The sequence below is a fragment of the Salmo trutta genome, chromosome 18 (assembly GCF_901001165.1).
Source record: "Salmo trutta chromosome 18, fSalTru1.1, whole genome shotgun sequence".
Taxonomy (NCBI): Eukaryota; Metazoa; Chordata; class Actinopteri; order Salmoniformes; family Salmonidae; genus Salmo; species Salmo trutta.
The window spans coordinates 1,308,882-1,323,902 of record NC_042974.1 but is presented as its reverse complement, the minus strand read 5'-3'; the positions used below and the strand labels follow the sequence as shown (position 1 = coordinate 1,323,902).

The 15,021-nt window shown below is 40.3% G+C and overlaps 1 protein-coding gene across 8 annotated transcripts in view; it reads right to left on the bottom strand.

Annotated features, from left to right (window-relative positions):
* jakmip3 (Janus kinase and microtubule interacting protein 3) overlaps positions 1–15,021 on the bottom strand; it is a 69,888-nt gene that overhangs the window by 38,708 nt on the left and 16,159 nt on the right. For all 8 annotated transcript variants that reach the window (XM_029697451.1, XM_029697452.1, XM_029697453.1 and 5 more), the window contains exons 2-3: positions 4,771–5,013; positions 3,916–4,158 (exon numbers count right to left, since the gene is read on the bottom strand). In XM_029697451.1, the coding sequence (XP_029553311.1) occupies positions 3,916–4,158; positions 4,771–5,013 (486 nt within the window). The remainder of the gene's footprint in view (positions 1–3,915; positions 4,159–4,770; positions 5,014–15,021) is intronic.

Here is a 15,021-nt window from a genome sequence, read left to right as displayed (position 1 = left end):
TGTGTGTGTGTGTGTGCGTGCGTGCGTGCGTGCGTGCGTGCGTGTGTGTGTGTGTGTGTGTGGGTGTGTGTGGCAGGCCGGAAGGAAGGAAGGAAGACAGTCAGGAAGGAAGGAAGGAAGGAAGGAAGGAAGGAAGGAAGGAAGGAAGACATACAGATAGGCAAACAGACAGTCAGGTAGGCATACAGACAGGCAAAGAGGCAGACAGACAGGCATACAGACAGACAGACAGACAGACAGACAGACAGACAGACAGACAGGCAGACAGGCAGACAGGCAGGCAGACAGACAGGCAGACAGGCAGGCAGGCAGGCAGGCAGGCAGGCAGGCAGGCAGGCTTCCTATTCTAGTCAAGTGCTCAATGAGAACACCATGCCAAAATCCATGTTGTCCTGGCTGACATTTTAAAAGCATTTTTAACTGACATGATTGAGCCATAAATCAATGATCCTTGGAAAAAAACTAAAATCCAGATGTGAAAAATGAGCATCGGTGGTGCTTGACATTTGGTAACATGCAGGCTAAAGTTCTTCAATATCCCTGAGCTACAGTTATGTTTGGGGACACATTGTGCTTGTATTTTAAGCAAGAGAGATTTCCAGTAAAAGGTGTTATGAAATGGTTAGGAGTTTCATACCTAGCGACCGCATCACGCTGTACCAATAATTAGAGTAACGCGTACCCTCCTGTGTCTTATTTCTACATTACATAACAAGAAGTAATTGGAAAGGATAAGGTATTCATTCTGAAGGTACAGGCATGGCTTGCTGAGAGGGTTAATAGGTTAGTCATTTAGCATCTAACTAGAGTTGCTGTTACTGCCAGAGCCTCTAACCACTGTCCCACTAGCTGCTGACAAGGCCTTTATTACTCATCAGTAACTCATGTGCTGCTTCCCTCTGAGGAGAACACTGAACATCTGAACACACTGGAAATGAAACCTGCAAATTAGCCATTTTCTGCTGATGTTTAAAAGCTCATTTTCTCCCACACAGATACACAGCTTCAATTATTACATTCTGTGCATCAAGCCATATCATTGTAGTCTAGATAGCCCACATACATTTCCAGAAGTTATGAGGGGGATAAACCATATCTGGCTTTGTCCAAAATGGCACCCTTTTCTCTATATAGTTCACTATATTTGACCAGAGCCCTATGCAGGCTCTGGTAAAAAGTAGTCCACTATATAGGGAATAGGGACCCGTCTTAGACGCAAGCCATAACATTGAAGTCTAGATAGCCCACATTCATGTTCAGAAGCATTTAGGGGGATCCATCCAGCATCTCTGTCTTTAAGATGTTAAATTCTGCTTTAATAGCTTATTTCCATATGCTTTCATCTGCAGAATGTGGTGATGTCATAATTCTCCATGGAGCTCCCTCTTCCTCCCTCCTCCTCCTCTTCTCTTTTGTCTATGACTCTCATTGGCAGCTAGATATTGTAGCTTGCCCTATTAAAGTCAGCAGAGCCCACATACAGAAACATATCTACAGCATTTACCTGGCTATCCCCTTCTGATGCTAGCCTGTCTGCTACATTCACCTGGCTATAGCCTGCTGATGCTAACCTGTCTGCTACATTCACCTGGCTATAGCCTGCTGATGCTAACCTGTCTGCTACATTCACCTGGCTATACCCTGCTGATGCTAACCTGTCTGCTACATTCACCTGGCTATAGCCTGCTGATGCTAACCTGTCTGCTACATTCACCTGGCTATAGCCTGCTGATGCTAACCTGTCTGCTACATTCACCTGGCTATAGCCTGCTGATGCTAACCTGTCTGCTACATTCACCTGGCTATAGCCTGCTGATGCTAACCTGTCTGCTACATTCACCTGGCTATAGCCTGCTGATGCTAACCTGTCTGCTACATTCACCTGGCTATACCCTGCTGATGCTAACCTGTCTGCTACATTCACCTGGCTATACCCTGCTGATGCTAACCTGTCTGCTACATTCACCTGGCTATACCCTGCTGATGCTAACCTGTCTGCTACATTCACCTGGCTATAGCCTGCTGATGCTAACCTGTCTGCTACATTCACCTGGCTATAGCCTGCTGATGCTAACCTGTCTGCTACATTCACCTGGCTATACCCTGCTGATGCTAACCTGTCTGCTACATTCACCTGGCTATACCCTGCTGATGCTAACCTGTCTGCTACATTTACCTGGCTATACCCTGCTGATGCTAACCTGTCTGCTACATTCACCTGGCTATACCCTGCTGATGCTAACCTGTCTGCTACATTTACCTGGCTATAACCTGCTGATGCTAACCTGTCTGCTACATTCACCTGGCTATAGCCTGCTGATGCTAACCTGTCTGCTACATTCACCTGGCTATCTGCTACATTCACCTGGCTATAGCCTGCTGGTGCTAGCCTGTACTAGCTTATTGCTGAGGCAGTATTGGGGCAGCGCTAGCCTATTGCTGAGGCAGTATCAGGGCAGTGCTAGCTTATTGCTGAGGCAGTATTAGAGCAGTGCTAGCCTATTGCTGAGGCAGTATCAGGGCAGTGCTAGCTTATTGCTGAGGCAGTATTAGGGCAGTGCTAGCCTATTGCTGAGGCAGTATTGGGGCAGCGCTAGCTTATTGCTGAGGCAGTATTAGGGCAGTGCTAGCCTATTGCTGAGGCAGTATCAGGGCAGTGCTAGCCTATTGCTGAGGCAGTATTAGGGCAGTGCTAGCCTATTGCTGAGGCAGTATCGGGGCAGCGCTAGCCTATTGCTGAGGCAGTATTGGGGCAGTGCTAGCCTATTGCTGAGGCAGTATCAGGGCAGTGCTAGCCTATTGCTGAGGCAGTATTAGGGCAGTGCTAGCCTATTGCTGAGGCAGTATCGGGGCAGCGCTAGCCTATTGCTGAGGCAGTATTGGGGCAGTGCTAGCCTATTGCTGAGGCAGTATCAGGGCAGCGCTAGCTTATTGCTGAGGCAGTATTAGGGCAGTGCTAGCCTATTGCTGAGGCTGTATCAGGGCAGCGCTAGCTTATTGCTGAGGCAGTATTAGGGCAGTGCTAGCCTATTGCTGAGGCTGTATCAGGGCAGCGCTAGCTTATTGCTGAGGCCGTATTAGGGCAGTGCTAGCCTATTGCTGAGGCAGTATCAGGGCAGCGCTAGCTTATTGCTGAGGCAGTATTAGGGCAGTGCTAGCCTATTGCTGAGGCTGTATCAGGGCAGCGCTAGCTTATTGCTGAGGCAGTATTAGGGCAGTGCTAGCCTATTGCTGAGGCTGTATCAGGGCAGCGCTAGCTTATTGCTGAGGCCGTATTAGGGCAGTGCTAGCCTATTGCTGAGGCAGTATTAGGGCAGTGCTAGCCTATTGCTGAGGCAGTATCAGGGCAGTGCTAGCCTATTGCTGCCAGTATTTCTATTCAGGAGTGTATACATTGATGTTACACCTATGGATGAGTGAACCAGACTATAGGGAAAGTGGTGGCCAGACCTCCTGGAGCTCAGTACATCAGGATGCGTACCAAATGACACACTATTCTCTATGTAGTTCACTACCTTGACCAGAACCAATAGAGCTCTGGCCAAAAGAGGTTCACTATGTAGGGAATAAGGTGCCATTTGGGATGGACTTTCAGACTGTTGCTGGGCTCTCCTCACAGGTCACCTGATCTCTACTCACTACAGCCCATTGAAGCCCATTACAGTAAACGCCATGTTATCCACCTTCCATTACACATTACACTCTCATTCAGAAGGGATCATGGGACTGTAAATAACATGTACAGTTTATAAAGCAATGAGGTCTACTCTACTGTGTGTGTGTGTGTGTGTGTGTGTGTGTGTGTGTGTGTGTGTGTGTGTGTGTGTGTGTGTGTGTGTGTGTGTGTGTGTGTGTGTGTGTGTGTGTGTGTGTGTGTGTGTGTGTGTGTGATGAGCAGTATAATCTCCCTCTCACCAGTCTGCGTATCTCTCTCTCACACTCCCTCTTGATGCGGGTGATCTCCTCCTGGTGTACATGATAGACGGAGCGTATCTCAGAAGCCTTGGTCTTGTCTGCCTGTACGGCCAAGTTCAGAGCTTCCTCCATCTGTCTCTTCATGCCCTTCAGCTCATAGATCTCCTGCTGTAGTCTGCTCCTCTCCCCCTCAAAACCACGCCTGGCCTCCTCACGCGCCTCCGCAAACAGAGCTGTCTTCACCTGACAGGGAGGGGAGGTTACCCAGAGGTTAGATTGGTGGACCAGTAACCAGAAGGTCTGCTGCTGCAAGTTCCCTGATGGACTGAACTGGCTACTGTAGGGCTGCTGATATCAGAACATTACAACAACAAAAAACATTATCGTTGTGGCCTTGACCACCTAAACATCTCCCGGGATGCTGCACTGCAGCTGAACCTGTGCTGCATCTAGCCTCTCCTGTGTGTGTCAGTGGTGTCCAGGGGGACCATTCTCTCCTGTGTGTGTATGTATCAGTGGTGTCCAGGGGGACCATTCTCTCCTGTGTGTGTGTGTATCAGTCGTGTCCAGGGGGACCATTCTCTCCTGTGTGTGTATCAGTGGTGTCCAGGGGGACCATTCTCTCCTGTGTGTGTATCAGTGGTGTCCAGGGGGACCATTCTCTCCTGTGTGTGTATCAGTGGTGTCCAGAGGGACCATTCTCTCCTGTGTGTGTGTGTATCAGTGGTGTCCAGGGGGACCATTCTCTCCTGTGTGTGTGTATCAGTGGTGTCCAGGGGGTTGGGAATAATATAAGACAGCAAAAATATTAACTTCCGATTCCAATTTTGACAGTGAAGTTGTATTGTATGGTACCTTGTCTGTGGATCCATCTCGCAGCGCATTAACCAGCGCCTGTAGTCTCTGGATCTCTCCGTCTTTGATCTTGATAACCCTCATCAGCTCCAGCTCGTGGCTCCGTAGCAGCGTCTCCCTGAGTCCCTGGAGCTCCTTGGTCTTCTCCTCGTGGAGCTTGGCCTTCAGCTCAGTCACCACCACCGTAGACTTGTGCTGCTCATGTCTCACCTCGTGGCTCTTCTCTCTCTCCAGTTTACTAACCTAGAGAAAGAGAGAGAAAGAAAGAGAGAGAGAGACAGGGAGAGAGAGGGGGATGGACGGAGAGAAAGCGAGAGAGAGAGAGAGAGAGAGAGAGAAAGAGAGAGAGAGAGAGAGAGAGAGAGAGAGAAAGAAAGAGAGCGAGAGAGAGAAAGAAAGAAAGAAAGAAACAAGAGACATTACATACACTCATAGCCAAAGTTGGACAGACCTCTCTGTATGTCTAGCTTATTGACCAACAGAGAGAGATGGACAGACGGATAGACACCAGACAGAGCAACATGAGACATCACAGACACTCACAGCCCAGCAGCAAAACCACTCAGAACACATTCAGTCAGATCGACGCGAGCCAGTGTTCTGAAACGCTGAAAGCTTTGATGTTATGACCCCAGGATTCATACTATGCTGTCACTTTAGATGAGGGAGCTCCATTGTTACAGTAGGTTGTAGAGATTGTAGGTCGGGTCAGGTCATATATTTTGTACACTGCTGCTACTTGCTGTTTATTATCTTTGCATAGTCACTTCACCCCCACCTTCATGTACAAATTACCTCAACTAACCTGTACCCCCACACACTGACTCAGTACCGGTGCCCCTGTATATAGCCTCGTTATTGTTATTTTATTGTGTTACTTTCTATTATTACTTTTTATTTTAGTCTATTTGGTAATTATTTTCTTAACTCTTTCTTGAACTGCACTGTTGGTTAAGGGCTTGTAAGTAAGTATTTCACGGTAAAGTCTACACTTGTTGTATTCAGCACGTGACAAATAAAGTTTGATTTGATATCTAGCCTACATGCAGAGAAGTTCCCATTGGCTCTAGTCATACTACATAGTATGTGTCCCCCTAGTAACCCACAGGTTCATTTAGGGTCATATTGAGTCTCTCCCAACACTTTAACACTGACTGACAGGTGCTGCTCCAGGCAGACCAACCACAAATAGCCCTGCACCGAATGGACCACTACAGATGGTCCAATGTACTGTATGCATGGCTAGACAAACAACAGATTACAGAGTACTAATGGAAGGAGAGGGAGGGAGGGAGGGAGGGAGGGAGGGAGGGAGGGGTCTACAGATGTTATAACTGTATCCTCTGTTGGTCTACAGATGTTATAACTGTTTCCTCTGTTAGTCTACAGATGTTATAACTGTATCCTCTGTTAGTCTACAGATGTTATAACTGTATCCTCTGTTGTCTACTCTAAGCTCTCATCCAGTAATGGCACAAATCTCTTCAGTAATTACAGGGGATAGCGGTGGCAATGCAGATGTAAATCAGCATAACTTCAGTCCCTGTCTGTAGAGTCTACAGGCCATGTAAACCAGCATAACTCTGGTCCCTGTCTGTAGAGTCTACAGGCCATGTAAACCAGTATAACTCTGGTCCCTGTCTGTAGAGTCTACAGGCCATGTAAACCAGCATAACTCTGGTCCCTGTCTGTAGAGTCTACAGGCCATGTAAACCAGTATAACTCTGGTCCCTGTCTGTAGAGTCTACAGGCCATGTAAACCAGTATAACTCTGGTCCCTGTCTGTAGAGTCTACAGGCCATGTAAACCAGCATAACTCTGGTCCCTGTCTGTAGAGTCTACAGGCCATGTAAACCAGTATAACTCTGGTCCCTGTCTGTAGAGTCTACAGGCCATGTAAACCAGTATAACTCTGGTCCCTGTCTGTAGAGTCTACAGGCCATGTAAACCAGTATAACTCTGGTCCCTGTCTGTAGAGTCTACAGGCCATGTAAACCAGCATAACTCTGGTCCCTGTCTGTAGAGTCTACAGGCCATGTAAACCAGCATAACTCTGGTCCCTGTCTGTAGAGTCTACAGGCCATGTAAACCAGTATAACTCTGGTCCCTGTCTGTAGAGCCTACAGGCCATGTAAACCAGCATAACTCTGGTCCCTGTCTGTAGAGTCTACAGGCCATGTAAACCAGCATAACTCTGGTCGCTGTCTGTAGAGTCTACAGGCCATGTAAACCAGCATAACTCTGGTCCCTGTCTGTAGAGTCTACAGGCCATGTAAACCAGTATAACTCTGGTCCCTGTCTGTAGAGTCTACAGGCCATGTAAACCAGCATAACTCTGGTCCCTGTCTGTAGAGTCTGCAGGCCATGTAAACCAGTATAACTCTGGTCCCTGTCTGTAGAGTCTACAGGCCATGTAAACCAGCATAACTCTGGTCCCTGTCTGTAGAGTCTACAGGCCATGTAAACCAGTATAACTCTGGTCCCTGTCTGTAGAGTCTACAGGCCATGTAAACCAGCATAACTCTGGTCCCTGTCTGTAGAGTCTACAGGCCATGTAAACCAGCATAACTCTGGTCCCTGTCTGTAGAGTCTGCAGGCCATGTAAACCAGTATAACTCTGGTCCCTGTCTGTAGAGTCTGCAGGCCATGTAAACCAGTATAACTCTGGTCCCTGTCTGTAGAGCCTACAGGCCATGTAAACCAGTATATCTCTGGTCCCTGTCTGTAGAGTCTACAGGCCATGTAAACCAGTATAACTCTGGTCCCTGTCTGTAGAGTCTGCAGGCCATGTAAACCAGCATAACTCTGGTCCCTGTCTGTAGAGTCTACAGGCCATGTAAACCAGTATAACTCTGGTCCCTGTCTGTAGAGTCTACAGGCCATGTAAACCAGTATAACTCTGGTCCCTGTCTGTAGAGTCTACAGGCCATGTAAACCAGCATAACTCGGGTCCCTGTCTGTAGAGTCTACAGGCCATGTAAACCAGTATTACTCTGGTCCCTGTCTGTAGAGTCTACAGGCCATGTAAACCAGTATAACTCTGGTCCCTGTCTGTAGAGTCTACAGGCCATGTAAACCAGCATAACTCTGGTCCCTGTCTGTAGAGTCTGCAGGCCATGTAAACCAGTATAACTCTGGTCCCTGTCTGTAGAGTCTGCAGGCCATGTAAACCAGTATATCTCTGGTCCCTGTCTGTAGAGTCTGCAGGCCATGTAAACCAGCATAACTCTGGTCCCTGTCTGTAGAGTCTGCAGGCCATGTAAACCAGTATAACTCTGGTCCCTGTCTGTACAGTCTGCAGGCCATGTAAACCAGCATAACTCTGGTCCCTGTCTGTAGAGTCTGCAGGCCATGTAAACCAGCATAACTCTGGTCCCTGTCTGTAGAGTCTGCAGGCCATGTAAACCAGTATAACTCTGGTCCCTGTCTGTAGAGTCTACAGGCCATGTAAACCAGCATAACTCTGGTCCCTGTCTGTAGAGTCTACAGGCCATGTAAACCAGTATAACTCTGGTCCCTGTCTGTAGAGTCTACAGGCCATGTAAACCAGCATAACTCTGGTCCCTGTCTGTAGAGTCTGCAGGCCATGTAAACCAGCATAACTCTGGTCCCTGTCTGTAGAGTCTACAGGCCATGTAAACCAGCATAACTCTGGTCCCTGTCTGTAGAGTCTACAGGCCATGTAAACCAGCATAACTCTCTGTCTGTCTGTCTGTCTGTCTGTCTGTCTGTCTGTCTGTCTGTCTGTCTGTCTGTCTGTCTGTCTGTCTGTCTGTCTGTCTGTCTGTCTGTCTGTCTGTCTGTCTGTCTGTCTGTCTGTCTGTCTGTCAGTCAGTCAGTCAGTCAGTCAGTCAGTCAGTCAGTCAGTCCTAAAATTGACTTCCCTGAGATCAAGAGTAGCATAGCAGGCCATACCGCTGAGTGAAAACGGAACCCCCCAACCTAACTGGAGATCTAACAGAGAGCCTGAAGCATCCATTTGAAATGCGATGACATATTAGCTGTCATCAGGCCTCAGTGAGTTATTACAGGCTGGCCATGCAGCAGTGTAGCAGTGCAGGAGCTGGGATGGTTCAGTACATGTGGCAAGTCTAGCCGGAGGGCCATGGTGTCACCCCATGTGTGTCCTATGGTGACCCAGTCATCCGTTAAATTAATTACACCCAACAGAGAAGACCACACATACTGTAAAGCCTAAACACTGTACACTATATACAGTAATTACAGAAGATTTTACCGAATGAAACACATTTATGCCGTAAATGATATATGTCACTACTAGGTCAAAATAATAGATAGATATACTGTAATAGTAATACTAATACTACTAATATATTATATACTGGTATACTGTAATAATAATACTACTAATACATTATATACTGGTATACTGTAATAATAATACTACTAATATATTATATACTGGTATACTGGAATAATAATACTACTAATATATTATATACTGGTATACTGTAATAATAATACTACTAATATAATATATACCTGTCACACCCTGACCATAGAGAGCCCTCTGGGTTCTCTATGGTGTTTTAGGTCAGGGCGTGACTAGGAGGAGTTCTTGTTAGTTTATTTCTATGTTGGTGTATGTGTTTGGTTCCCAATTAGAGGCAGCTGATAATCGTTACCTCTAATTGGGGATCATACTTAGTGTGTTCTATTTCCCACCTGCGATGTGGGATATTGTTTGTATGAGTGCCTATGTGCGCTACGTATTGCACGTTCGTTAATTCTTTGTTGTTTTGAAGTTTCACTGTAATAAATATGTGGAACTCTACTCACACTGAGCCTTGGTCCGATTATTTAAACGACGATCGTGACAATACCGGTATACTGTAAATGCAGAATAAAATGGATTAACCGTGAGGATGTCACCAAGTTATCTATAACTAAACCTGTTATATAATACAGTCTGTTATCTATAACTAAACCTGTTATGTAATACAGCCTGTTATCTATAACTAAACCTGTTATCTATAACTAAACCTGTTATATAATACAGCCTGTTATCTATAACTAAACCTGTTATATCATACAGTCTGTTATCTATAACTAAACCTGTTATCTATAACTAAACCTGTTATATAATACAGTCTGTTATCTATAACTAAACCTGTTATCTATAACTAAACCTGTTATATAATACAGTCTGTTATCTATAACTAAACCTGTTATATAATACAGCCTGTTATCTATAACTAAACCTGTTATATAATACAGCCTGTTATCTATAACTAAACCTGTTATATCATACAGCCTGTTATCTATAACTAAACCTGTTATATAATACAGCCTGTTATCTATAACTAAACCTGTTATATAATACAGCCTGTTATCTATAACTAAACCTGTTATATAATATAGCCTGTTATCTATAACTAAACCTGTTATCTATAACTAAACCTGTTATATAATACAGTCTGTTATCTATAACTAAACCTGATATAATATAGCCTGTTATCTATAACTAAACCTGTATATCATACAGTCTGTTATCTATAACTAAACCTGTATATCATACAGCCTGTTATCTATAACTAAACCTGTTATATAATACAGCCTGTTATCTATAACTAAACCTGTTATATAATACAGCCTGTTATCTATAACTAAACCTGTTATCTATAACTAAAACTGTTATATAATACAGCCTGTTATCTATAACTAAACCTGTTATATCATACAGTCTGTTATCTATAACTAAACCTGTTATCTATAACTAAACCTGTTATATAATACAGCCTGTTATCTATAACTAAACCTGTTATATCATACAGTCTGTTATCTATAACTAAACCTGTTATCTATAACTAAACCTGTTATATAATACAGTCTGTTATCTATAACTAAACCTGTTATCTATAACTAAACCTGTTATATAATACAGTCTGTTATCTATAACTAAACCTGTTATATAATACAGCCTGTTATCTATAACTAAACCTGTTATATAATACAGCCTGTTATCTATAACTAAACCTGTTATATCATACAGCCTGTTATCTATAACTAAACCTGTTATATAATACAGTCTGTTATCTATAACTAAATCTGTTATCTATAACTAAACCTGTTATATCATACAGCCTGTTATCTATAACTAAACCTGTTATATCATACAGCCTGTTATCTATAACTAAACCTGTTATATAATACAGCCTGTTATCTATAACTAAACCTGTTATATAATACAGCCTGTTATCTATAACTAAACCTGTTATCTATAACTAAACCTGCTATATCATACAGCCTGTTATCTATAACTAAACCTGTTATATCATACAGCCTGTTATCTATAACTAAACTGTTATCTATAACTAAACCTGTTATATAATACATCCTGTTATCTATAACTAAACCTGTTATATAATATAGCCTGTTATCTATAACTAAACCTGTTATCTATAACTAAACCTGTTATATCGTGCAGCCTGTTATCTATAACTAAACCTGTTATATAATACAGCCTGTTATCTATAACTAAACCTGTTATATAATACAGTCTGTTATCTATAACTAAACCTGTTATATAATACATCCTGTTATCTATAACTAAACCTGTTATCTATAAATAAACCTGTTATATAATACAGCCTGTTATCTATAACTAAACCTGTTATATCATACAGCCTGTTATCTATAACTAAACCTGTTATATAATACAGCCTGTTATCTATAACTAAACCTGTTATATAATATAGCCTGTTATCTATAACTAAACCTGTTATATAATATAGCCTGTTATCTATAACTAAACCTGTTATCTATAACTAAACCTGTTATATAATACAGTCTGTGATCTATAACTAAACCTGATATAATATAGCCTGTTATCTATAACTAAACCTGTATATCATACAGTCTGTTATCTATAACTAAACCTGTATATCATACAGCCTGTTATCTATAACTAAACCTGTTATATAATACAGCCTGTTATCTATAACTAAACCTGTTATATAATACAGCCTGTTATCTATAACTAAACCTGTTATCTATAACTAAACCTGTTATATAATACAGCCTGTTATCTATAACTAAACCTGTTATATCATACAGTCTGTTATCTATAACTAAACCTGTTATCTATAACTAAACCTGTTATATAATACAGCCTGTTATCTATAACTAAACCTGTTATATCATACAGTCTGTTATCTATAACTAAACCTGTTATCTATAACTAAACCTGTTATATAATACAGTCTGTTATCTATAACTAAACCTGTTATCTATAACTAAACCTGTTATATAATACAGTCTGTTATCTATAACTAAACCTGTTATATAATACAGCCTGTTATCTATAACTAAACCTGTTATATCATACAGTCTGTTATCTATAACTAAACCTGTTATATCATACAGTCTGTTATCTGTAACTAAACATGTTATATAATACAGCCTGTTATCTATAACTAAACCTGTTATATAATACAGCCTGTTATCTATAACTAAACCTGCTATATAATACAGCCTGTTATCTATAACTAAACCTGCTATATAATACAGCCTGTTATCTATAACTAAACCTGTTATCTATAACTAAACCTGTTATCTATAACTAAACCTGTTATCTATAACAGCCTGTTATCTATAACTAAACCTGTTATATAATACAGTCTGTTATCTATAACTAAATCTGTTATCTATAACTAAACCTGTTATATCATACAGCCTGTTATCTATAACTAAACCTGCTATATAATACAGCCTGTTATCTATAACTAAACCTGCTATATAATACAGCCTGTTATCTATAACTAAACCTGCTATATAATACAGCCTGTTATCTATAACTAAACCTGTTATCTATAACTAAACCTGTTATCTATAACTAAACCTGTTATCTATAACAGCCTGTTATCTATAACTAAACCTGTTATATAATACAGCCTGTTATCTATAACTAAACCTGTTATATAATACAGCCTGTTATCTATAACTAAACCTGTTATATAATACAGCCTGTTATCTATAACTAAACCTGTTATATAATACAGCGTGTTATCTATAACTAAACCTGTTATATAATACAGTCTGTTATCTATAACTAAACCTGTTATATAATACAGCCTGTTATCTATAACTAAACCTGTTATCTATAACTAAACCTGTTATATAATACAGTCTGTTATCTATAACTAAACCTGTTATATAATACAGCCTGTTATCTATAACTAAACCTGTTATATAATACAGCCTGTTATCTATAACTAAACCTGTTATATCATACAGTCTGTTATCTATAACTAAACCTGCTATATAATACAGCCTGTTATCTATAACTAAACCTGCTATATAATACAGCCTGTTATCTATAACTAAACCTGCTATATCATACAGCCTGTTATCTATAACTAAACCTGTTATCTATAACTAAACCTGTTATATAATACAGTCTGTTATCTATAACTAAACCGGCTATATCATACAGTCTGTTATCTATAACTAAACCTGTTATCTATAACAGCCTGTTATCTATAACTAAACCTGTTATATAATACAGCCTGTTATCTATAACTAAACCTGTTATATCATACAGCCTGTTATCTATAACTAAACCTGTTATATCATACAGTCTGTTATCTATAACAGCCTGTTATCTATAACTAAACCTGTTATATAATACAGTCTGTTATCTATAACTAAACCTGTTATCTATTCCTAAACCTGTTATATCATACAGCCTGTTATCTATAACTAAACCTGTTATATAATACAGCCTGTTATCTATAACTAAACCTGTTATCTATAACTAAACCTGTTATATAATACAGCCTGTTATCTATAACTAAACCTGTTATATAATACAGCCTGTTATCTATAACTAAACCTGTTATCTATAACTAAACCTGTTATCTATAACTAAACCTGTTATCTATAACTAAACCTGTTATATCATACAGCCTGTTATATTTTTACATTTACATTACATTTTAGTCATTTAGCAGACGCTCTTATCCAGAGCGACTTACAGTAGTGAATGCATACATTTCATACAATTTCATACATATCATACATTTTTTTTCTGTGCTGGCCCCCCGTGGGAATCGAACCCACAACCCTGGTGTTGCAAACACCATGCTCTACCAACTGAGCTACAGGGAAGGCTGTTATCTATAACTAAACTGTTATCTATAACTAAACCTGTTATATAATACAGCCTGTTATCTATAACTAAACCTGTTATATAATACAGTCTGTTATCTATAACTAAACCTGTTATATAATACAGTCTGTTATCTATAACTAAACCTGTTATATAATATAGCCTGTTATCTATAACTAAACCTGTTATCTATAACTAAACCTGTTATATAATACAGTCTGTTATCTATAACTAAACCGGCTATATCATACAGTCTGTTATCTATAACTAAACCTGTTATCTATAACAGCCTGTTATCTATAACTAAACCTGTTATATAATACAGCCTGTTATCTATAACTAAACCTGTTATATCATACAGTCTGTTATCTATAACTAAACTGTTATCTATAACTAAACCTGTTATATCGTGCAGCCTGTTATCTATAACCAAACCTGTTATCTATAACTAAACCTGTTATCTATAACTAAACCTGTTATATAATACATCCTGTTATCTATAACTAAACCTGTTATATAATATAGCCTGTTATCTATAACTAAACCTGTTATCTATAACTAAACCTGTTATATCGTGCAGCCTGTTATCTATAACTAAACCTGTTATATAATACAGCCTGTTATCTATAACTAAACCTGTTATCTATAACTAAACCTGTTATATAATACAGTCTGTTATCTATAACTAAACCTGTTATATAATACAGCCTGTTATCTATAACTAAACCTGTTATATCATACAGTCTGTTATCTATAACCAAACCTGTTATCTATAACTAAACCTGTTATATAATACAGTCTGTTATCTATAACTAAACCTGTTATCTATAACTAAACCTGTTATATAATACAGTCTGTTATCTATAACTAAACCTGTTATATAATACAGCCTGTTATCTATAACTAAACCTGTTATCTATAACTAAACCTGTTATATAATACAGTCTGTTATCTATAACTAAACCTGTTATATAATACAGCCTGTTATCTATAACTAAACCTGTTATATAATACAGCCTGTTATCTATAACTAAACCTGTTATATAATACAGCCTGTTATCTATAACTAAACCTGTTATCTATAACTAAACCTGTTATCTATAACTAAACCTGTTATCTAT